This window comes from Rhyacophila brunnea, unplaced genomic scaffold (genome assembly GCF_057557595.1).
Source record: "Rhyacophila brunnea isolate RB1 unplaced genomic scaffold, BYU_Rbru_1.0 scaffold_20, whole genome shotgun sequence".
Lineage (NCBI taxonomy): Eukaryota > Metazoa > Arthropoda > Insecta > Trichoptera > Rhyacophilidae > Rhyacophila > Rhyacophila brunnea.
In genome coordinates, this window is record NW_028232860.1 from 3,757,525 (window position 1) to 3,784,641 (window position 27,117).

A 27,117-nucleotide genomic window follows, 5' to 3' on the forward strand; every position below is an offset into this window, starting at 1 on the left:
GGAGTAGCAGGTAACCGATCTTAAGTAAGGAAGAATCCGGGATAAACTTAAACACGTGTCCAGAATAGGTCATAAGTCGAATACTGACAACTGCTCTCGGTTTATGCATTGACGCACATTTAATATTGGTGTATTACACAAACTATTGCATGCGCATAATGCGTGTTTCATTTTCGTAGGACACTCACACATTCATAATCCTGCGTCAATATAGAATATTGCCAATCGGAATTCTATTTATTATCTGTTCTGTGGTATTAATCTATATGTATAAAGAAAAATAGTTGGCTATCAAAAGTCACTTTAAACCATGTGAAAATCGTGTGTTGGTGTCATAACTCACAATCTTAATAAATAATGTGAGTTCTGTCATCAATGCCCTTCTAACCAATCAGGGAGCTCTCATAGTGTGCTATGCGAGCAAATCGACTCACTCACTCAATTCAATTCAATTACTTCTCTTCTAATTACAAAAAACAGTGCTCTGGTAGTTTTTTTACGATTATCTCAAAACTAGATTTTTGGAATATGTGAGTTATGACTCTGGCAACTCAATCATTTTGAAGTATTAAAATTAAACAATAAAAAAATATGTCACGGGTAAATTAAATATGGGGAAATAATTGACACATATTTTGGTTGACTAGCAACAATAGAACACTAAAATTTGGCACTATAATATAATAATAATATAACCATTTCACTACTAATTATTATTAAAAATACAGGTGCCAAATTTTGAACGAAAGTGATCGATAAATTAATGAAAATATTATATTATTATTGAATGAATGCATTATGTGTAATTCTAGTTTTTTAGCAGTCAGTATTTTTATTACATAAGATTATAATAATATTATGATTACAGATAAACAACTTAAGCACAAAACTGCGCAGAAGCACACTTACTTTCGTGCACATAGAGTAGGTGTATAAACGCTGCGTCTGTGAGTGTAAACGCTGAGTCTGTGTGTGAAAAGTCGGTTTTACACGATACAATAGTATATTTACAGTTTTACAATGAATACACCATCTCAATCGGGGTAATACAAAAAACCTTTGCAAAGATAAGCACGAGAAATTATTGTTTTTAATGTCACCGAATATTTAAAAGTGATGAAAAACAGTACAATTTGAAATATAATATTGTTAAATCGGCAAACGAAGCAACTGACGTACCTATTAGCACCATTCAGAAAGTAATGCGGGAAGGCAAAGAATCGATAGATGTGACATAATATAAAATTTTTGATCGGTTATTCCTTAATTATACCTAATTACACACAAAAAAAAATGCTGTGAGCACGATATAAAAATTGAAGATTCTTATAGGGCAAGTGATTTAGGAATAGACACACGTATGGAAAACTTGATAATGAACATTGGTGCGGAGTCGGATGACAGCGATGATTATTATTTTCATAACAGAACAGTGAATCAGATTAGATGACGTCATAGTAATGCGTAATTTATATTGTAAGTAATTTAATAATTCACATTGAAAGTATTTTTAACGAATTGCTACGTGTAATACGGGCTGCCGTTTTCGTAATTGACTGAAAACTTGCGAACCCACCCCAAATACAAAAACGCCATGCTTATGTTGTCTATTTATAGTACAGTATCTATAGAGCGTGTTTTTCTGACCAAATATATTTTAAAGCCATAACATAATGGTTACAAAGACAATCATTCAACAAAAACAAACATAAATTAAAACAAAACATTATTTGATTAAAACTGAATAAAACTGATATTTTTTAATTATTCCCAAGTCTTTTAAGGCAGGTAAATAAGTATTCGAATAGAAATGAATATTTATATAAAAGAAAAAAAATAAAATTGAAAATTGACGGTATTGTTAAGAGTTGAGATTAAAAATATTCACGCAAGTGAAGTTGAAGATATTGCTAGTGATGAAATGCGTAAAACTTCTTTACTGGCCTAGACGGATTAAATAATCTTTAGGTTGCCGTACAGTGAACTGAAAATTTATGTCGTAGCTTACAATATTCAATCCCATCATTAGGTGAGAAGGCGAGTGATGAGCTTCCATCAATCTTCCTTGAGGAGTTTCCAATCAAACCTCTTGTTGGAGGTGTTCATGAGGGGAGGGCAGGGAGGCTGAGCGAGGCGCCACGGGGGTCCCCGGAAGCAAGCCAGGCTGCAGTAGGGCACGCGTTGCATTAGCCGACCCAGCGAAGTGCTCCCGCGCGCTCCCAGGCCTGACACACCTCTCCAACATGTGTCTAATGTGCTCGCGTGACCTACCATCATTACAGTGCCACCTGGGGACAAAGTCTTGAATCAGTTAGGGTTCAAAAGTGAGACACATTATTTTTCTATGTAAGCAACAGACAAAAAATAGTAGCACACAGCACAAAAATAAAAGGTTTTGAGACACAGGGCAAGAGGTTACCAAACTTTTTCTACTGTGCCCTAAACTGAAGACTATTTGCCTTTTTAAATGTTTTCGCAAAAATATTTTTTCCTATTGGAGTAATCCATTTACAATATTTTCTATTCTTGATCCAATTTTTCATAATAAAGTGCAGCTATCATATTGTATTCAGGACCTTTCGAAACTTTTTTCATCACCGATAAATTGAAGTCAAAAATGATCCATGGAAAAAAACCTATTCAAAATGCATTGTTTGCTATACAAGTAGAATGTATCACCACTTAAAAACATATAAAGTGACATAATATATTGATGACAAATAATCATTTAAATGCGATGTTTGTTCATATACAAGCAGAAGGGTTGACCACTTAAAAAAATGTAAAATGACACATATTGGCAAAAAACCATTTAAATGCATTGTGTGTAATTTTACACGCAGAAATCCTGATGACTTCAAAACACATTAAATAAAAGTAAAAAACCTGAGGCATCGATTTGTATTCTATGCTACTTTTGAGCAGTCTGGCGTCTCTCTTTGGGAATCACTAGAAGTTTGAGATACAATATATAACCTTCAATTGACAACACAACATACCGGTTGAATCCGTTGTGGCTATAACATGATTGATAAGTTTGGCACTGCGTTCGTAAAATTGGTTACAATCCTCCAGGCACTCTGTCTCATCACTTCTTTGTATAAATGGTGTTTCGCCTAATTTTAAATACGGCTCATATCTGAAAGAACACAAATAATTACATCACTATTATGTTATATCTGTAAACATGAAGACTGGACCATAGACAATTATATCAAAATAAGAATTGAGGTGGCAAGGTGCACTTTTGAAAAAATTATACATCTCTTATGCAATCGAGATATAGGTCTGGGCACTCGATGGAGAGAGAGTGATATAGGTAATCATTATACAGTGACGCTATAAGCGATTTGGGAGTGTATTATTATATACTGTGTGATGCATACATAAGATATTATATCAATTATACAACAAGACGTACGATTGGATGACAGAGAGATGTTTCAAAATTTATTCACAATCACAAATGATTCACTTACTCAGTGTCAACATCGAATCCGGCCACTTCAAGTTCTTCCACAGTCATCCACGACGGATGACCTTTGGGATACCATATTAACCATTCAAAGAGGCCAGGTTCGACGCGTATTTTAGGTGAATCGGAAGAATTCAAACCTGAAACGGAAAATATACATTAGACATTGGTTTTTGACAGTTAGCAACAGGTTATACTAAAAGATATTGGGTTACATAATTCTAGGAAACATATCTATGAAAACATTGTAAAAATCAGTAGTTCAGTGTATTTGGCTACCTTTCTATGTCAGTCTTTCACAGGCTATATGAAAAATCTGCTGAAATTACCAGAGCAAGAATGAGGTGACCGCACTGCATCGACATCCGCATGACTCAATGAACGTTATTTATCATTTTCTACATGCCTACACATTTTAGACTTATGTCAAAATCGCGTGTTTTTTGTTTTGTCGGTTTTTTTTTTTTTATAAGAATGTTGTCTATTATCTATGGTCTGCAGGTTGGGTTCTGTTCAAAATGGCTCAGTTCCAAACATCGGCTCTACGAGGACAACTAGTAATTTTTTGTAGTTGTATTTTTGTGGAACTAAGAGGAGCGATATACGAATATAATGGCTAACATAACTCAAATTTTTTTGACTTATTGTACTATGGAACTGAGCCACCAATTTGTATTTTAATGTGAATGTTTTGATTCTGGTAAAGTCACTCTAAATGGTTATTATCATCAACCTGCATGAAAACTTCTCCATGGTAATTCCACTCCTCTCGGTCCTGTTCGTTTCATTGTTACATACATCCGTTTAATTATCTTGTAGATCCGCGGCCACTAAATCTACCTATTGGACGCTTTCTACCTCTTAGGTACCACTGGATGACTGGATTTGTTCAGCAATTATCTCATCTTCGAGCTGAATGTGAATGTTTTGGTTCCTATATAAGTTAACTCCGATACATGTCACATTCGAAATGGTCATGTATGCAATAACTGTAAATAATCAATGCAACAATACCATCCATCAGTAGCGAAGGGTGGAGGTAGGCTGTTAAGATTCGCCATAAATAGTGCACATTACACTTTGTTAGTCATAAGTATTTGTTTTTATTGAACGAAGACTACCATTAACAGATGGTAATGTTAGTTTTTAAAAATAAATTAAAATTGCCAAAACCAAACCATAAAAGTTTTGGTACATTTTGGGTGATACAACAAAATTGTGCACACTTTTTCATTCATAGATACTTATTTGTCTTCGTTGGATTAAGAATACATATTACACATATTGTTGGTTCATTTTCTTTAAATTCATTAAGCCCTGCCTAAACCAAACTATAATAGATCAAAAATATTATTTTATCTATAAAATATTCAAATATTAATTGAGTTAGCATTTACTTGGAAAATATTCAAAGTTATGTATGATTTAATTGCATAGTTTTAGATATTATATAGATAGACGAGTATTTTTTGACTATTATCTATTATGGGTTGGTTTCGCAGGTTTTAATTGAATTTTAAAAACTAAACAACACCATCTGTAAATTGTAGTCTTATTTCAATGAAAACAAATATTAATGATTTAGTTTGGTGTGCACCATTTATGGCGGATCTTAACAGCCTACCTCCACCCTTCGCCAATGCCATTCATTCATAACAAATATTAAGAATATCTGTATAAATAAACCGCACTCGTATAAATAATTTGCCCAAATGAATTGAGTCCATGTTGCGATGGGCATTTGAATATGTCCGAAATGAATCAAAGATTGCTGATTAATTAGGCTCTGTCTTCTAGAGAAGGTTTTCTGATAGCCTTCTGTGTCATAAACCACCATCATCAAATACTATCTGTCGAAACTGTAGGAACTGATATAACTTAGGAAGACGCAGTAAGGTGAGGGATACAGAATTTGAGGACACGGAGGTGAGATCTTCCACTTATGATTATGGCATAATAATGAGTTTTTGACAGATAACTACCTTCTAGCATGGCCTGGGCGGTCTGCACGCATCTGTAAGACGGGGAGCAGTAGATGTGAGTTAATTTAACACCGGCTATTTTGAGTCCTTCGCCAACGAGACGCGCCTGGAGTGACCCTACCATTGTCAGCGGGCAATCGCACGTGTACGCTGCACTCCCACCAGTTCTGTGGAATAAAAAAACACATAAGTATTTAATAAACTATTTCTTTTATTCAACGAATAAAATGTAACATTCCATATGTTGAACATACATAATTTGCAAACATCTCATGCATATTACACACTAGAAAAAATCTTTTTGTAGAAATAAATACGATACCCTTCTTTCAACTTGAACCCGTATCCGCTGGATTCGTGCCAGTGTGCTTTTCCAATTAAGTTACAGGCATCCTACTTAATTATGACGATTTTAACTAGTAGTTGTTACATAAAATGTTTATCGAATTGCGTCATAATGTTGGCTATCCATTGTAGTATATTAAATTAAGGTATGTATCAATTAATTCTTAATTCCTTAATTTTTTTGAAGAGTATCTATTCAAATCATGGAGATAACCAGGATTACTCCAGACAATTGGACTTCTCAGTTCTTAATTGGACATGGTGGTTTTACCTCCAAGCTCTGTTAGATTGGCTTAATAGAATCTCTGATTTGCTTATGTAGCGAATTACAGGATGCCGATCACTTCCTATGGGAGTGTCCTCATATGTCAGTTGAAAGTGAAGAGCTTCTCAAGTCGGTCCGACCGTCAGTTGGACTGGTCGGCCATTGCGACTTGGTATCTATGAGGGAATATTTCTCTTTGCGGTATTCTACGACAATCGAGAAGGCCTTTTCTCATTGATAATCGACTGTAATTTACTATATCAAAGCAGGAGTCACGGACAATCTAGTACACGTCAACCAAGGTCTTGGGAAGTTGCACCTGGAACACTCAGCACAATTTTGAAGGGTGCCTAATGTTTGTTACGCCACAGTACATGTTTGCATAACGGGTGTGGACATGTGGTGGGTGGTGGAGGGTAAAGGAAGTGTAACTTTTTGATGCGCAATTTCAATTAGAGTGAATCTGTCACAGCTGGTTCGAATATTGAAAATGACCACAGTCGGCCTCAAACCACCAACCTTTCGGTTGACATTCGAGCGCGCAACCAATTACACCGTTGTGGCCAAGCCATAATAAGTGAAAAATATTGAGAACACTTGGTCAAGGTGGATTGCTTTGATTTCAAGTCAACCGGCCAATCGTGTCAATCGCTCGATGCTCACACAGACATGGTAATTTTATCTATATATAACAGTTTAAACTTAATTTAGTACATTATGCATTTGAAACATCAAAGACAAACCAAAATACATATGAGGGAGACTATGTATCCGATGAGTAACTTTGCGGAGAAAACGGTGGTCCTTGTAGTCTAATGCATAGGGAAAATATGATAATTACAGTAAAACCTTGTTAGTAAGAACACTTATAATTCGAAATTCGCTGTAATTCGAAATTTTCGCGAAAAAAAAGTTCCTTTGAACATTATTTTCATATAAAACCATATCTTTAATTCGAATTTCGTAATTCAATACGATTTCAGAGTCCTGGCATATAAAAATATTCAATAAATCGTAATAAAGTACACTATTTCATGAGCCAGTTATTGAAAAATGTGACAGACATTTCTTAAAACATCAAAAATTACTTATTTTATGAAGGTAATAAAAATAATTTATGACCTATTGACATACACAGCGGTAAGTATGTCATCAGAGGCACAACTGCATTCCACTCAAAGGAAAAACAATAACTCACATGTTTCACGGCTGTAGGTATTTAATTGTTGATTGTTTATTGGATTTTCACATAGTTTTACTAGAGAACCAATGCCAAACAATTGTGTTGACAAATTGGAAAAATAAAAAATATTACATATTTTTCTATAATTCTAGCTACTTTAATTTATAGATTAATGACACATGGTATTTGCACAGATTTTAATTTGAAAGAATTGTATTGGAAATTTAGTAGGCACATCTATGATCAGAAACGAAATTAAAGAAAATCAAAAAAAAAATTATATTTTCCCCCCATACATTTCATATTACATATTTCGTAATTCGAATTTTTTTTTCGATTTTCAGTCCCATGGAATTTGTATTAACGAGGTTTTACTGTACATTCTAATGGATTTAAGTTATGAACTATTCCATTTGAGTCGTTTTTTGTGACCCGGGTTTTGTCTTTCGGCATCTTCAGGCAGTATGTGCACTCACCAAAAGGTAAATACACACTGACAACGTTATCTAATGATCAATACTATCTATTGATCAATTATTAGGGTTTTGACGTTGTATACACCTATTGATTGTATTATTAGTGATAGGGGTTTTTTACAAACACTTCAACTATTCATAATTTGTTTTGATCCTTGACTTAATAGGTAGGTGATAACGTTTTTACCTACTTTATTGTATTAATTTATTATATAAGTTAAAATTAGTCACTGTTGGTGAGTGCACATAAATGCCTGAAGATGCCAAAAGGCGAAACCCAGATCACAAAAAATGTCTCAAATAGAATAGTACAAAACTTAAATCCAGTAGAATTTAAATTCAAATTCCATCAAGTACCTTCGGTCGATAGTAATAATATTACCTATGATAGTTACAATATTTTTAAAATTAAATATTTAGTTAGAACATACATAATTCTGTATAAAAATATATGATCAATTTGTACAACTATGGATTCTGACCTTTTAGGCAGGGATGGTGGCATGTTCATATCTTTCCTGATGTAGTTGTCGTGCTCATCAAAGCAATATGGCGCCCAAGAACCGTACGTGAAGTCAACCCGCTCACCGTGCCGCATCACCAGAATTTCCCTTTTCGCATTCTCCTGATCTATCGACACTTCGGTCTGCAACAGTTATTTAAACAACTATGATTTATTATCAAGAAAATCCAAGATTCTGGCATTTTAAATTGGTAAATACGAAATCATAAAGTTCAGTGGATGTACTTGGCTGTGAAGAAATAGGGACCGAGAAAAGTGAAAGGAGCTAAGGGAGACCTTCATCCAGTAGTGGATTGACCCCGGCTGATGATGATAATAATATAAGCTGGAGATATTATACTTGAAGACTATCAAAAGAATTGCATAAAATAGGACGACTTAGTAGTTGAAGGGATTCTGTTACAGTTGTTGTTGGATCAGCAGGCTTATTCTAACATAATACTTAATATAGAAAAAGAGCTAATTATTGTGATAAATATATCACAATTATCACTTTAAGTATTCTGGCGGTTAATTATGTAAAAAAGTTAACCGTCTGAACAGTCAAAATGTGATACCATTTAACTGCGGCTCTGTTTGGCATGCTAACGTGAGAACGAGACAGAGTATGTCAATTTTACGTATTGAGAATTGAAGTGCAAGATCTGACTATTGTACTGCAATCGGAATGACATGACTAACAAAATTGTAGGTTATGTTGACATGTCCGATGTTTCAATACAAAATTCTTGTGTTCGGCTCATTACCGACAAGATGGCGCTGGTTTGGCTTTATTCGCTTGTGTTCGGTCTTATCCGCTTGGGTTTAGCAGCACAAACATATCCGAATTTGACTGACATGTCTACCAACCTAAATTTTCACCGTATTATAAATTGGATATAGCCGCCCATAACTGTTTTGTTTATAGAATATCTTCCGTGTTAATACGTAAAGTAATAAATGTAATATTTATCACAATTAGCTCTTTTTTGATGTTAAGTGATATGTTAGAATTGGCCTGATGGGTTGGAAGTTTGACAGACAATGAAGTTATGAAAGAGTGGATGTCTAACAAATTACAAGGAAATCAAGATAAAACTCACTTTGCTTGATGCATTTGACAAAACGGTGGACGATAAAGCTTTGATAATGTCTTGGTTAATAGTAGACTCGGAATCTGAAAAGGGAAAAAAAGATAATTTAATTTCCGAGTTAATAATATGTAGATATGTGACACAAATGTAAAACGCTAGAAACAGAACCACTCTTAGCATCCTTTAAAGCATTGTAAAGAAAAATGTAAAATACTATGTCATTGTGAACTAAAATATAGTCTCATTTAGCACAGCGTTTGTGACATCGATCATGACATTCTATCCTCACACCCGCTCCTGCCTTTCATTCACATACTCCAATTGTAGTGTGACGCCGAACTCATGAAGAACGATCAACGAATGGTATTTCGCATACTGGTTAGCATCATACGTATAATCTTAGCGCACGCATCAAAAGAGTTGAATTCTGATTTTGTTTTACTCTCGCGCAACTATTCTACACAAAAGATTGCTATCGTCCGCTATTGCCGGCTATCGAGGGTAGTTTATCGTATTTATGTATTGAGGTATTATAATTGTTACATTAGCTGTCTAAACTGTCAAAATTGTCTATCTCGCGCTAAAAGTTAACACAGCCAAGAGAGGTGCTATTAAAACATAGCACTTATTATAACAATTACAACTAACTTATTTTAACAATTATAATACCTCAATACATAAATATGATAAACTATCCTCGATAGCTAACGATAGCAGTCTTGTGTATAGAATAGATGCGCTGATATTATAACAGTATCAAAATATTGTTTTGAATATGACACCACACAATGAAACTAGTAGAATAGGTATATTTAAAAAAAAGATCGATGCTCGTTTTGATACTGTTGTAAAGAAATATAAACCTTTGTTAGGGCTCATGCTGGATTTGGAGAGAACGCTATCAACATCAGAAGCGCTGTACGTCAGCTTCAGATCCCACTCGTTCATGCCATCATCAGTACTCTTCTGTATGGCGCTAGCAGGGCTGGTGGTCACGCATTGCCCGTCCACTTCAGAAACATCGTCCAGTTGTGATATGGATTCGTCCACTGAAGCCGCATTTGACGAATACTTCGTCTCGTATATTGGTGCTACAAATGTAAACATTAAAATCAATATAAATGCGATTAATTGAAAATGCATCAAAAAGAAAGTAAATTACCATGTTCACTTGTAAGCAGTGCATATGGGTTACTACAGAGTGGATGTTATATGAACACATTTAGAGCGCGAAAGGTATTTCTACCTGCGCGTCAAACATGTACATATGTAATGGAAACATGGGTCTCTTTCGCCCACTCCACTTTAAAGGCAGTCATGGTACATATATCAAGTACTCAATTATTTCATATGAGTATTTTATGCAATTCTCTTCAAGAAGGTCTAAACTACACACATTATTTGCCAGACCCAGGATTCTTCGAACCTGGAACCCATGACATTATAAGACGACGCGTAATCCGCTTGATCATCGTGGACGTAAACTACACACATACCTACAAAAATTAATTAGCCATTTTTTCTTTTACATACCTACACACCAGTGGCAAAGGGTGGATATCCGACATAAATAGTGTACACTAAACTTAGACAGACACGCTTATTTGTTTTCACTAAAATAACTTCGTAAAACCTCGTCAATAAGAATGCGGATAATTCGAATTTCACCATAATTCGAAATTTTTGCTAACAAAAAGTACCTTATCTTCATAATAAAACCATACCTTTGATTTGAATTTTATAATTCGAAGTGATTTGCTCCTGGCATATAAAAATATTCAATAAATCGTGACAGACTTTTCGTAAATTACTTATTTTATGAAGGTAATAAGGAGGAAGGAAGGAATTGTATCGGAAATTTGGTAGGCACATCTAAGATTGTAAACAAAATTAAAGAAAATCAAAAATTTTTTTTTCAAAATTTTAATATTTTTCTCCCATACATTTCATATTTTGTAATTCGAATTTTTTTTCGATTTTTGGTCCCGTGGCATTCGTATTAACGAGGTTTTACTGTATATGGTGTTGGTCAATTTTACAACGTTTTTATTAGCTCGTATTCTTGTTTGTCCGGTGGTTGTTTGTCCAGTACAAATCTTGCAATCGATTTTTAACTAACTCTCCGACTACTTTTAGAATATATCAGAACATGATGCCAATGCATTCTTTTAATTATTTAGCCATCTTTAAGCAGAATTGAATTCATTTTCAGTTAATTCTGTTTTGTATGGAAAGTTATTTCAGAAAAATCCGTAAAAAGTAAAAGACTATTATTGGTTGCTAAGGAGGTGGTCCTAGCAACTAAATTATTAATATATACATGCGTTACTATGGAAATCAAAATGAAATGTCAAAATGACATTTCATTATTCTATATTTGTTTGTTTGTTTGTTTTTTATTTACTTCATATCAAGTACAAGTTTGAGCATATTGAGCATAATAATTCAACAGAAAATTTAAAAACGTTGTATATAAAAAGTTCTTTCTATCTTGTAATTATTTTAAATTCAATTAAACCCTTCCTAAACCAAACCGATTATAGATAGATAGAAAACAATAGATCGATTTTTGTAAAGCGCAAAATGTGTTAATAAACTTTTTTACGAGATGCGGTTGATAGCTATTCGCACAGCTCATTGGGTCCAAGCTCTGCATCAAACACAGTTAAAAAATAACATTTAATTTTTGAGATTGACCCACACTCATGCCTTCAGAGACAGGCACTCAAACAACTATGCAGTCGTGGGTACGCCTATCACATTATTTTGTGAAGAAAAATTAATCATATTGGCAGTTTCCTTACAGTCTGATTGTCCTAAAGGCATTGCTCTGTGTAACGTCCACGCGTCAGATTCTGCAGTTCTTTCCGTGTAGATACCGGGCAAATATCCGGTGATACCTGAAAACACCATGCACTATTACTCACAGACAAAATTTGGAAATAATATTTCAATAAATAACAACATGAATACGTTTCAAACTGTACCGTTTTTATAATGATGGAAATAGTTGTGTTTATTAAATTTTATTTGATAGACACGTCAAAAAGGATTTCCTGGACTGATCACATTGTCAATGAGAATCATAAACACGCCGATATGATCTTACAGATACCAACATGCGCAGAAAGGCTGCATCCTTCGGCCATATTTTCCGCGATGAGAAGTATGTCCATATGTATGCAGCAGAGGTGTCGGCAGAAAGAGATTCTCTTGGTTACACAACCCAGTGGCGAAGGGAGATAGGCCGTTGAGATCCGACATAAATAGTCCACATTCAACTTTGTCCGGTCAAATGTATTTGTTTTCATTGAACTAAGACTACAATGTGTAGATAATATTTGTTATTGTATCAGTTAAACCCTGCTTAATCCAAGCCATAGTAGATAACAGTCAAAACATAATCGTAATGTATGATTTAATGGCATAATTTTAGATATTTCATACATAGAAGAATATTTTTTATCTATTATGGTTTAGAATAGGCAGGGCTTAATGAATTAAAAAAAACACCATTTACTGATTCAACAAAAACAATTAAGTATGACTGAAAAAGTGTGCACCATTTATGTCGAAGCTTAACAACCTACCTCCACCCCTAGCCAGACACAACCTTTGTAAGTGTGTCAATGGCCAAGGCATAATTGATCTGATACGACTGGCCCAGGATAGGGAGATTGCACTGCAATTTGGTCGCCAATCTTCAATAGAAGACGGTACCGCAAGAAGAATAGATGCTAACCTGTGAGCCAAGATATTCCCTGAACCCAGCCATCAGGCGAGTTGTGCAGAGCCCCTTCTTCAATGTAAATATAGTCACCGAGTCGCAGTTCTAGCTCGTCGCTCTCCCGAGACGTGTACACATGTTTCACTTTATGGACCTGTAGTAATAAATTACCATATCTGTTAATGCTATCTCATATTGCTTATCTTTTATAGTCATTTTCCTTATCTGTTATACCTAATACAGTGGTTCTTAACCGGGGTTCGATCGAACCCCAGGGGTTCGGTGAGTCAGTCTCAGGGGTTCGGCGGAGGTAAAAGACACACACCCAACTCATATGATTCGTGATGACACACCCTATTTGGCCATTTGGTTTGTTAAAACATATCTTTGCGAGCAATACTTTTCGAGGATGCTGGACATAAAAACGAAGAAAAGGAACAGACTTTGTTGCAAAAATGACATGAAGGTGACACTTGCCAAGGTGAAACCGAGCATTTCTGAATGGTCTCTGAAAGGCAACAGCAGAAGTCACACTGATTTGCAGTAAATATTCATTATTATGTTTTTGTTTTTGTGTGAAAATCATGTTTTAATGGTTTTGTTCTTTGAACACAGTGATGTTGATGCACGGTTCATCTTGTGCACCAGTAAAATATATACATATGTTTTGAATTTGAAAAACTGACCATTGAATTTGAAAAACTAATACATGATGGAAGGGATTAAGAGTGAGTGTACAGTTTAATAGAGACATCTTGTGTCAGAATTATGAGATATGCAATGAAATATAATTTAATAAAAAATGATCTTTCGCACAATATAACCAGAGGAAAATATATTAATTGCTTTAAACAAAGATAATAACAAACATAATTTGAAACAGCCTCAGACACATACATATTAGAAAATATTGTGCCGGGTGGATTAAACCCACATCTATCGTATTGCAGTGACTAAGGGTGAAGGTAGGCTGTTAAGATCCAACATAATTCATTAAACTATGACTACAAATAACAGATAATGTTGGTTAGTTTTTAAAATTCATTAACCCAGTGTAAACCAAGCCATAATAATAGATAATAGTTAATAATATTCGTCCATCTATAAAATATCTAAAATTATGCCATTAAATCATACATAATTTTAGATATTTTGAAGTAATTTCTATCTATTATGGTTTGAATATTAAATTAAAGGACAAAATTGAATTTTAAAAATCTAATCCACACAATCTGTAATATTATGTATTCTTAATTCAACGAAAACAAATAAGTATTACTGAAAAAGTGTGCATTATTTTTGTCGGATCGCCCATTTCTTTTGTCTTCGACCATGTCCGATCCTAATAAGATCATATGGGCCTCCACAGAGTGGAGGTTTGTATTAACAGATTTTGTTTTTACGAGAAATGGATGTCAGCCACTTGCTCAACCTATTAGGTCCATAACCTGACTCAAACACAAATTGAAAAACAATGTGTATTCGCCAGACCCAGGATTCGAGCCTGGGACCCACGACACTATAGGCTGACGCTTAAGCCGCGCTGCCATCGGATCGCCCATAGCATACCTACCTAAACTATTATAGTTTGGTTTAGGCAGGGTTTAATTGAATTTTAAAAACTAACCAGTACCATCTACAATTTGTATTCTTAGTTAAATGAAAAAAAATAAGTATGACAGGCAAAATTTAGTTTGCACTACTTATGTCTACACCCACGATGGCCGAGTGGCTTAAATGCCGGCCTATAGAGTCGAGGGTCCCAGGTTCGAATCCTGGGTCTGGCTAGTACACATATTGTTTTTCAATTTGTGTATGAGTCAGAGTATGGACCTAATAGGTTGAGCAAGTGGCTGACATCCATTTCTCGTAAAAACAAAAATCTGTCAATACAAACCTCCACTCTGTGGAGGCCCATATGATCCTATTAGGATCAGACATGGTCGAAAGAAAGACTTATGTCGGATCTTAACAGCCTACCTCCACCCCTCGCCACTGATGTGTTGTATTCCCAGTGAGAGTTTTACCATAATTTAAAATTACAACTTAATCTAGTTACGTTGATTTAAAAAATACAAAAAAGAGATGCCAATAGTGACAGAAATTGAGAAATATCCGAGGTGCGTGTTTTACGATTGGTACAGCTCTCGCCCGGAGTTGTACTTAATTGCATGTTTCGTAGTTGTGTTACTAGATGTCTCAATCTAAAACCTATTATGTACACTCCTACTTAAGAAGTATCTTCCACATCACCACCATTACTCACCTGATGAGTAGACAAGCGAGGGTCTCTCGAATATAATCTTAGCTCCCACGAGGCCTTCTCCAGGGGTTGCAAATTCTCTGCTAAGCCCTTCAATGTTGAATACACGGTGGAGGGAAACTGGTATGCTAGCGTGATGTGCAGTGATTTCACATGGGGCTCCAAACAGATGGCTAGAAAGTAATATATCAAATATAAGACAATATAATATACACCAATCTGATTTCCAGAGAAAAATAATCGCCCTATTTTGAATTTGACCTATTTTAAAAAAAAATATTTTTGAAGGACAGTTGGCGATAAGTAAAAATGTAATTCACTCATATCCAGAATTAAAATATACTACGTAACTGTGGTCTCTAGTAAATCTATTATACTCGTAAAATTGAGATAGGTATACAGTTTTACCGTGAAGTGAAGAGTCTTCTCCATAATTCTTTATGATGATGAGACTTGGACCATAAAAGAAAAAGGAAGAAGTAGAATTAATGCCTTTACAATGTGGTGTTTGGGATTCCGTTCTGAAGGACCGTCTCTCTAAAATATGTTTCTAAAGAATTCTGCAATTCTTTGGTCACATTGCCAGAAGGGAAAACAATAATTTTGAAAGGTTCATCGTCAGACTAAATATAGATGCTAGACACAGAAGAGGGCGAGGTCATCTATTCAGTGCTTCCCAAACACATGGTTCACGGGGGCCGTAGGGTTTCTGTGGCAGGCTGCAAAATGTTTTTTGGTGAATATTTTTTACAATTATATATGTATATATTTTAATTAGTCAAATAAGAACACATTATGCAAACTTTTATTAAAATATTTATATTGAGCGAAAATAATACTGTCAAAAGAAGAATTGAATGCATGGGAGACAATATTAAGTCATTTAATATTTTGGATTAAACAGAGCAAGTACTTTGCAATTCAGCTTCATGAATCTACTGATATTACAAATTGCACACATTTAATAGTTTTTATTAGATATCAGAATGACTCAAAACTTTATGACGATTTGCTTTTCTGTCGATTATTTTTTTCAGATTTTGGGGACCGTGCTAAGAAAAAATTTTGGAAGCACTGAATTTCTATAGAATTTCTAGCTGGAAGGTAGATTCTATCTGATGGTACAAATAAATGAAGGACGTAACGGGTCTCTCAATACCTTCAGCTATGTGAACGGCATTATGCCGGGATTGCTGGAGAATCATAACTAGGACATTCGTAAGGAGTCATGATCTTCAACAGTGAGAGACACGAAAATAAAATACCGATGTATGAGCTTTTACATTTAGTCAATGACAATTAAAATAATGATAGCGCTCGACTCCACGGTCAGTTATATAAATTTACCATTACAGGTTTCAAATAACATCTGAATATAGTTTTATTCTACAATAAATTAACTTGAATTGTAGATGTCTATTAAATTTAATGAATTCTTAGTTTGAAAGATATACTTACAAGAAACTAGTATATAAGAAAATTTACGTTCGATGCCAACATGATTGTTAAATTATTGCTATATAACAGGGCTATATGGTTAAGTATATTTAAAGTGGGATTAAAACACAATAAAACTATTCAATATATATGGCTGAATGTTTCAAAACACGCAAGAATACTAGTGTATAGAAATAATATAATTATACAATACAAACACAGTAAAACTAAATAAACATGTGCATTAAAGACAAGACAATTTACAATCACTAAATAACTCATGAATAACAATAAATAATTACATACATTAAAAACACTGAAGCAAAGCTATTCTTCTCATGAGAGGATTTCCATAGACTAATTTAACCCTTAAATGCATACTGTACTAAGTATAGTACAAATTTTAGTTTCGGTTTTTTGGGCAAAACAGAAATCAATTTTACCATACATTTTATATCTAATGGTAAAGTAGGAATCATTATTTCAATTTTGCCGTTATATGTCATTGTAAGTTGTGGTTGTGGGATATAATTTGTAATCAAAGACGCGAGCCGGAGACGATATTTATTATGTATGTGCCGGATTTTGGCAGTTATTTTTTAACGGCTATATTCAAAATCAGTTTTAACCACAAAAATATTAGATTTTGATCGGGAAAAAAATATTACTAGATTCTTTAAGCTGGATTGATTGATTATTTATGAAAATATAACGTTAAAAATAATTTCAACTTAAAAAATTTAATACAGCATTTTTATAGTAAGTACAACATGTTTTTTGATGAAAATATATAGAGAAAACTATTAAATATTTATTTTTCTCGTAATCACACCTATCTCGTTATATGAGTATATATTTTTGATTAAAAAGTAGAAAATCATGCATTTAAGGGTTAAAACATGGTTTAATTTAAACACACTAAACACATAATAATGGGGAATATTGATATCGATTTTACATTTCTTTTATTGTGTTCACTGTCAATTCATGGTGGAACTGCATTGTATTATTGATTAATTTAATAAAACGCAAAATTTTTAGTACTTATTCCACTTTTTTAATAAATAAATCTGGACCAGAATCGTCCGCCTCAGTTGAAAATGTCCCTCTGAAACGAATGAAACTGATATTTGTTTTTTTTTTTTTGTTCAATATCAACCTACTTTTGCAGTTGGTATATAAACTCTAACAGGAACATAATCATTGGGTTGGTGCACAGATATTCTATGTCTATTTTTTTATCGAATCTGAGTAATATTATAAAATGCTGGCTTGTAACATACTTTTATGCTGTGAAATTTAAAAAAATACAATTTTGATTTTATCAATCGATATGAAATTTTCTACGCAGTAACCAATCGGTCAATTGCCGCGTACTGACTGAGCAAGCAGCGATATAAGAACACACTGTGTAAACAAAGTCAACCTGAAAAAAAATGATACGAGGATTGAAAGAAAACTATCGATATCTAAAGAATATTTGCATAAAAAGCGTGTGTACACAAAACAAAGTACATTTACAGTGGATAAAAGTGGAGGATTTTCATGCACAATCACATTTATAATTAGTTATTACATCAATTTGCCAAATCTTACAAGGCTGCGGTGGCTCTTGGGGCACGGCGCACCACGGAAAGCAGGTGGCCAGTGCGTCCAACTGTTCGTACGTGTCCACGGTCAGACCAACTATCCGGCAAGAAACATCGACAAGGAAGAAGTTAGAAAAGTTTGAAAACTATAATTAGTTATATGACAAGTTCTTAAAATAATTACTTCAGAAGGAATATTATATACCTATTATCAAAATGTCATTTGAATGCACAAATATTTAAAGTCACATTCAGAATATTTACCGTTCTATAAAAAAGCAAAGTTCGATTATTTTTATATACTTTTATTTGTTAAAATTTAATAGCCTTACTATATTCGTCTGTACAAAATATAAATAAAATTTGTGTTTGAATGTTTTAAAGAACTCTCTTATATAATATATAAAATGTGTCTTAGTGTTGAGTGACCAATGAAGTGATGAAAATGCAAGCATCCTAAAAACCTATATCGGTTTACTCTCAAAGTACTAACCAGCCAGTGGTGATGGCAGTAGGGAGATCAAAGGCTATGTTCAACATGCTCAGATATTGATATATTTCCCTTGGGTGAGAGTGTGTTCAACGAACATTATTACGAACACTTGGTCAACATCCTTGCATTACATAATATATTCACTTTATTTTTAAAATATGTATAATCCTTGGATTAATAATTTGTAATATCAAGATATTGAAATTAATTAAATTGAATTGAGCTTTACTTGATTATCTGGTACACATTATAGTATATTTTGATGGCCTCTAACCTATAACCGGTTAATAAATATCATTTGGCCTTTTGACTTTTTTACATAAATAAGATATAGAATATAAGTTGCAATTTCAGGTGTCAAATGTATCGAAAGTACCATGGGCCAGATGCAGAGACGTCATCATTAGGTTAACCTTACTATAAAACGTTGTTATTATACCCTGGTGCAGAGTCAATAGTTATGCTTGCCTTAGCTATATGAAACATAAAAGCGACAATGTCGACAACGATTAAAAGTACTACAATTTTTATAATATAGATTTTCCATTACTATATTGAATATTGAACTATGAAAACTGCATATTATAAATTGAAAATTATAAACACATAGTTAATATAAACCTTAAGGCTTCGGCCACATAGGCAGGTGCTTCGCTAGTTGCTATGCATGTCTACTAAAAACACTACTGCCACATTGCACGCTACGTGCTTAGGTACAAATTCATTTGACATTTGGGAGCGCTCAAGTCAACAACGATATGTCACTCTCAAAACTAACCAGAAAGCTACTTCTCACAGAGAACTTAAGTTCAAAATTTCGAAACTCTCAAATTCGAACTTGTTGGGTGCATAATGTCAATTCATCTTGAAATACTCTTGGAGAGTTTCAACTTCTCTACAAAGAATTTCGGAAATACGATGAAAAGTTTTTTAGTTATTTGAGGATGAACCAGGAAACATTTGACTTATTATTGGGCAAATTAAAAGAGACATTACAAAAGGTTGATATGCATTTCAGATGTTCTAACATCATTCTAAGACACCCGAGGAACAACTTGTAACATTGAGGTAAATCCATTTGCATCTCTCTGCCTCGCAATATTTTTTCGTCTATACGCTATGGGCACACTACGGCCCATAATAACCTCAAAATATACGGTGTTTGACAATTGTCATACTGAAGAAACATCCGCCATCTTGTAAAATCACTAGGTGACACAATAAAAATAACCAACACGTTTGTTTGCCGGGAGACTCATGAGGTGACCAATAATCACGTAGCGAGGTGCGAAGCGTACAGTGTGGCCATTGCGATAGTATAGTGTGCGTCCGTTCGCTAGGATATGTCACGTAGCACGTAGCCACCGAGCAAGGCACCTGCCTATGTGGCCTTAGCCTAATTAATGAATTTTTGAAGTTATACTTCTTTAGGCGCATTTGGAATTTTTGGCGTGTGACTGAATTTGACGTGAATTGTGTGTTACATAATTTACTTTTTCACACAAAAATAAACGCACTCGATTGGATTCAAACCACCGATTGTTCGGTTATCAGCCGAACACACTGCCATTACGCCACAGTATGATACTCCAATCGTGACGATTATACAGTATAATATTATAGTTTAGAATCGTTCCGTTGCCAAGGCAGAATTTATTATACAGTATAATATTACAGTTTAGAATTGTTCTGTTGCCTAGGCAGCGAATTTATTATTGTCGGCCATTTGCAATTCCTTTACGTAAACAAACTACTAAACGTCATAGTGGCAGTTACTTTTGTTACTTTAAAAATAAAAACAACGATAAATAAATATATAATTTAGTAATATAAGTTAAAGTGTATAGAAATAAACCAATGGCGTTCCAATAAGCGGTCCTTTTTCTTGAGTACGTAATTTAACAAGATAATTAAGAGCTAGTTGAAGAATCTAGGTTATCACAAGTTTTGTTACGCCAAAGAAGTATAACTTAAGTACATACACCGATTTTTTAATTGAATAATTACACACTGTGATAACAGTGAGTACAGTGACCCTAATATCTCAACCAAAAGAATTATAATATAATTTTAATTACAATACTACATCAGGTGATAAAGAATTTTGTTTACTTACTTGACGATGAGACTTGCTTGACATACTGAACAGCAACTTTCTTCAAATACTCTGCGTGTTCTTCAGAAACAAAGAGTCCCATGAAATTGGGACTGATGTACGGCTCTAAGGATAGGAAGTTGGCTGATGGCTGGCCGATTGTTTCCATCACGTGTTTGAGGGCCTTCGACAGCTGCAGGGAACATTCGTCAGGAGCCTGGAATTATCGACAATTCATATAAACGAGTTGATGAGATGTAAAACCCAATAAAATGAAATGTCATTTTGAGAAAACCGCCAAGCCAAAGATGTCCAGGAGAAACCTGCAGATAGATCTTATACAATTTAGGACTTTACGCCATAAAACAAGGTACAATTTTTTTACTACCCTATGAATAGTTGAATGTAAAGCAAGGCTCTTACTAAAATCGCTGTAATATTGATAATTTGTGGCTTAGTATTTCATAATTATTCAAAGAGATCACTGTGTGTTTAATTTTTTACATTATGCAAATCAATCGACAGTGGGTAGTTTTTTGAGTTTAAAGTCACACATGATAACTCGTGAAATTTGTATGTGTGGCCTGTCGATCACGGCCTTATACAGTGAGAAAACTTGCTGAAGCCATAGAACCGGTTAAATAGAAAAAAAACCAAGACCGGATGGGATTTAAATTCATATCTTTACATCAAGTCCCGCCAAGATCGCACTCGGTCTATTTTTTTTTCTAATATGAATGTATCACTTTTTCTTATTCTTTCTTAAATCTACTGTACATTTAAAACATACTGAATAAAAAAAATCGTAAATATAAGACGTCATAAATGAATTTGGTCAACACCTGACGACATCTATAAATCATGTTAATAATACCTTGATTTAATTACAAAGCTGGTTATTATAATTAATTCGCATGAGGTAGGTGGATCAATAGCTCAAAGGAAAAGATCACTCATCCAGACAGCAAAAGGTGTGAGTTTGAGTTTGTGTATTTTCAATAACTGAATATTAATTAAAATAATTACAAGATAAAAAGAACTTTTTATATAAGTTTTTAAATTTTCTGTTGAATTATATAAACTTGACTTGACTAGCTTAAACGATCAAAAAAATTTGTACTTGATAGAAATACTAAATAATGAAATATCATTTCATATTGATTTCCGTAGTAACGCACGTATATATTATTTAATAATTTAGTTGCTAGGAACCCCTCCCTAGCAACCAATAATGGTATCGAAATAACTTTTCATACAGGCGGCTCTCGTGGTGCAGTGGGTAAGGCGCTGGCCTTCCATCCGAGAGTTCTGGGTTCGATTCCCGGTCATGACAAAAACATTTATGTGTTTTTCTCAAAGCTTGGGTGTTTGTGATTGTTCAAAATTACTAATAACCACCTTGTACGAAAAAGCAAGGACATGGTTATTAATAATTCTAAAAAAAAAAAACTTTTCATACAAAACAGAATTAACTAAAAATGATTTCAATTCTAATTAAAGATGGCTAAAAGTATTTAAAAAATGCATTGGCATCGTGTTCTGATATATTCGAAAAGTTTCAATGTCTAGCTAGTCGGGAAGTTAGTTAAAAATCGATTGCAAGATTTGTACCGGACAAACAACCACCGGACAAACAACCACCAGACAAATAAGAATACGACCTAAGAAAAACGTTGTAAAAATGAAATATATTTATAAAACCTTTTTCTTTATTATTGCTTTGTTTGCTTATAATATATACGTTCCTTCAAACACACCAAAAAGAAGATGTCTGGCGCGTTCAAATTATATTATAAATTTTTTTTTTAAATTTATAAATTAACATAGCGTACACACATTGTTGTCGGAAAATGTGAAATTATGTTTTCCACATAATACAGGTAGCAAGCGGGACATATAACAATATGTTTTTTTGCGGGATACGTAAAAATTCGATTTTACTATCTGACAAACCGAAATCGGTGATAATATGAAGTCGCTGTAGTCACATATAGAAGACTTCTCAGTGAAGTACTTGTCATGGCGCCATGGCTTAGAGGCGTGTTTAAATAATGTATCAGCTCTCCTTTTAAATGTGACTCTTTTTCTTCTTTGCAATAAACCAAAAGTTTACTAATAATAATTCTAAAATCACTCCTGATTGTTTGACATATTTTTATTATAAAAAGCTTCAAATTAAGTAAATGTATATATCCGTAAAAATAAAATAATAAATTTGGAGGCGTTCCTCATTTGAAAACAAAAGTGCAATAGCTGCACCGGAGGGGATTGTTAGTTCACAGTTTTAACACGTGGACAAGAAGTTCTTGTTCGACAATACATAATCAGTGCGACGTACCAAACCGCAATCGTTGAAAAAAAAATTGGACCTACTGGGATTCGACATGTATTTTCTATAATAATGAATCTTTCATTATTTAATCTTTTGTCTATTTGGTATTGAATAAAAAAAAAATGTTTATAGTTGTTTAGCAACGTAATTATAGTTATAAGCAGATAACATGAGCATTTTGTATGATACATGCAATTATATTAATTATGAAAATTGATAATAATAAATTTGTTGTGTTGATTGATCCATAAGTTTTATTTTTATGCATTGGTTTCCTCGATATAACTGTCACACACGCCACCACAAAAGTGAATCATTAATTTACAAGTGGGCAACAAATCATAAAAGTTATTATACTTTCAATATTTGTGTAGACATAAAATGCATTGTTTGCGTGTTTGATGTGTCACAGAGTCCAAACTTCTGGTGAATTTGAAAGTGTGAGGCTTTGCATGTTCATTATAGAATTATATTATTATACCCTGATATTTATATTATTTTAGAGATATCATTATCACCATCATCAGCCAGGGTTGATCCATTGCTCGATGAAGGTCTTCCCATGGCTACCTCAATTCTTCTCGGTCCCTAGTTCTTCCTCTGCCACGTACATCGTCCGAACTTTATGAATTCCATCCAGCGGGTTATAGAATATACCTGTAGGCGTTAAATAACTCTTGGGTACCGCTGTATGACGGCATTTGTCATGCAACATATCCAGCCCATTGCCATTTCATCTACTTAGCGGCCTCTACTACATCGCATACTTTTGTCTGCTACCTTATCCAATGGTTTCTTTTGTGATCTTTACACGTTATACCCAACATGCGCCTTTCGATGCCACGTTACACTTTTCGTAATTTTCGAATTTCTCTTATATTAAAAGTCCATGTTTCATACGCATACGTGAGCACCGGTAGCACACATTGGTTGAACACTTTACACATAAGACACAATGGAAGGTCACTTTTCAGGCGCCCAAATGCACTCCATGCCAGTTTGGTTCTCCATACCACTGACAATAATTGACATTTTTAGATATAATGCGTTGAATATTTATATTTGCATAAATTCTGATTGTGAACATTTTGTGCGTATTTGATATTTTTGATAACTACTGAATATTATGCAGATATTGGAAAGTATTTATATTCAGTTTAGAAATATAATAAAATTACCATGTAATTCTACGCTAAATTCGAAGAGCCCGATTACAAAGTGTCAAAACATAACCAACCTTGAAAAATGATACTAAGGTAACATGAGGAGTGAAGTTGTGAGCGCCATTCCATCCGCACAGTTCTTTGGACTTGATCCAAAACTCTTGGAGTTGCTCCAAAAGTGTGCCTGTGGGGCAGGCGTACAAGATGTACTCCCTTGGGATGTCTTCATCTAGAGAAGAGTCACCGACGTGCGTGAGGAGCCAGTCGGAAGCCAGCTGGACACTTCTGTTGCCTGTTGCTGCGAGCGCCTTAATTCTAGTCCAATAAAAGTACAATTTGTTGGTAACGGAAGACAATGGTTTGATATATAAAAGCTCGGGCATACAGAAGGCGATCTATCGCAGCGTGCAGCGATATAAGAACATCACACAGACTGTGACACCTTTGTGAGCGGTCCAATATCATCGTTGTTTCCTAGCGGGCATATGTGTATTCTTTTCCACCATTGCACAGATCGCGTGGTCAATTTTGTACAACTGTATCGCTGTCCGCTGCGATCACGACTGGCTTGCTGCGACAGATCGCCCTGTGTGTAGTGGGGATGATGCAATCGTGTGTATACAACGACAGATCACGTTCCTTGTGCCAGAGCTTTTATATCCTATAAAAATCACAATGCCAAACCCGGGATGGAGAGTTTAGTGAAGCTAACAAAGGGGCTACGTTTTAAAGAAATACCTACTCATTTGGACGACCAATTCATGTATTATAATAATTGATAGATATTTTATAATTCAATATTTATAATCAAATTAAAATAATGGCATTGTTAAATAATGTAGAGAAATAATAGCATATTAATGATAATAATATAATGTAATAAAGTATCAGTGATTAATTTAACATTATTATTTATTTTACGGGTAGGTAGGTAATAAAAAACAGTCCATTTAAAAATAAGTTATGGTAAGTAGTAGATTGAATATTGATGCTGAATTCTTATTTTCAAATGAGAGATCTCATGGGAGTTCCAGCTCAAAACTATTCTGAGAAAAGATATTAGGTATGTGATCATAGACTGTAAGTAAACTATGATCAATTTTAATTCCTGCGACTTCTTGATGATCCTATTTATAGAAACGTCAAACAAAGTACACATAACTTATGTTAAATTCTGAAGTATTTGATATTTTAATTTATCTACTACAATTAAAGTATAATAAATTAATAGATGGGTATGGCATGAGATTCATTGCACCCACGATGGCCGCGCGCGGCTTAAGCGTCGTGGGCCTCAGGTTTGAATCCAGAGTCTGGCAAGTACACATATTGTTTTTCAATTTGTGTATGAGTCAGAGTGTGGACCTAATAGGTAGAGCAAGTGGCTGCCATCCATCGTTAAAACAAAATCTGTTAAGTAATACAAACCTCAGGGTTTTGAAAAAAGGGTAGTTTATATGTATTGAGGAGGTTAATTGTTACAATAAGTTAACCGTCTGCGTATAACGCATTATGCGTCAATGACATTGAGCTACTTTACAAGCTGTTTGTTGGCGAATTTAAAAGCGGGCTATTCAGCTACTGCGATTGTGATGACACACAAAACTTTCCATTCGCTGAGAAGCCAACAAGCTAGCGACTATTTTGACAGAACATAGTTCGTTTTTTTACCGGGACGTCGCTACTGCGCAGACGCAGTAGGCCCACATTTAGGTTAGGATAGGTGGGATTGTAAACAATCTACTGAGAAAAGTTGAAAGCCGGTCAACTTTACACGCTACACGCCGGCGTGTGGGCCTACTGCATCTTCGCAGTAGCAACCTCCCGGTAAAAAAAACGAACTACATTCTGTCAAAATGGTCGCTGGCTTGTGGCTTCTCAGCGAATGGAAAGTTTTGTGTGTCATCATCACAATCGCAGTAGCTGAATCGCCCGCTATTAAATTCGCCAACAAACAGCTCGTAAAGTAGCTCAATGTAATTGACGCATTAGACTATTAGAGTGTGATAGACAGTTTTGACGGCTAACTTATTGTAACAATTATAATAAGTATGTACCCAATACATAAATATAATCAACTACCCTCAATAGCAGCCTTGTGTTTAGAATAGATGCGTATGGATAGTTTTACAATCCAAACAAAGTGAACCTCAATTTCCGAACAGTTCACAGATAGTTTTCGACAAAATAACTAAATTAATATTTCGAATAGATATGCGCGAAAACACAAAATACTTGACACCGGCAGAATAAAATTCTGTCATGTCTCGCTAATATAATGTGCATTGATGCATGAAAATGAGCAATATAAATTAGGCATGAATAAAACCGAAACTCTTCGTGAATATCCTTTGAACATTTAATGTTTTATTCAACAAAAGTGAAAATAATACGTAGGTACATAACCTGTGCAATTAAAATACGATTAATTTATAGTGACGCATAACTGAAAACTTACGCTCTGTGCTTCGGAAATCCCATCTGCAAGAGAATCTGCAACGGAGTCACATTCTGTTTCGAGATTTTACTAGGGGTTGATATTTTTCGGGGCGGTAGCGCCGTCATTTTTGGAAATAATAATGATAACCAGACGAAATTGTTTACGTATTATTCCTCGGTTTTTGACTTTTCGAGTGCTGCCACAACTAAAATACGCAATTGGGAATTTACGATAAAATTCATACGTTAACAGCTTG

The 27,117-nt window shown here is 34.4% G+C and overlaps 1 protein-coding gene across 2 annotated transcripts; it reads right to left on the reverse strand.

The window, feature by feature from the left end:
- Positions 1-1,250: 1,250 nt before the first annotated feature.
- On the reverse strand, positions 1,251-27,044 carry Epp (Ecdysteroid phosphate phosphatase). Of its 2 annotated transcripts, XM_085948674.1 has the most exons (14): positions 26,880-27,044; positions 24,496-24,736; positions 20,948-21,143; positions 18,346-18,435; positions 15,316-15,485; positions 13,065-13,203; positions 12,127-12,222; positions 10,186-10,413; positions 9,332-9,405; positions 8,209-8,372; positions 5,458-5,624; positions 3,480-3,615; positions 3,000-3,139; positions 1,911-2,288 (listed from the first exon to the last, which is right to left on the reverse strand). In XM_085948674.1, exons 1-14 carry the CDS (start codon positions 26,984-26,986, stop codon positions 2,056-2,058), a joined length of 2,181 nt encoding a protein of 726 aa, XP_085804800.1. In that variant the 5' UTR covers positions 26,987-27,044; the 3' UTR covers positions 1,911-2,055. The 2 variants fall into 2 exon arrangements, with proteins under 2 accessions (XP_085804802.1, XP_085804800.1); XM_085948676.1 differs by lacking the exon at positions 18,346-18,435 and having other exon boundaries at positions 1,251-2,288.
- Positions 27,045-27,117: the final 73 nt, after the last annotated feature.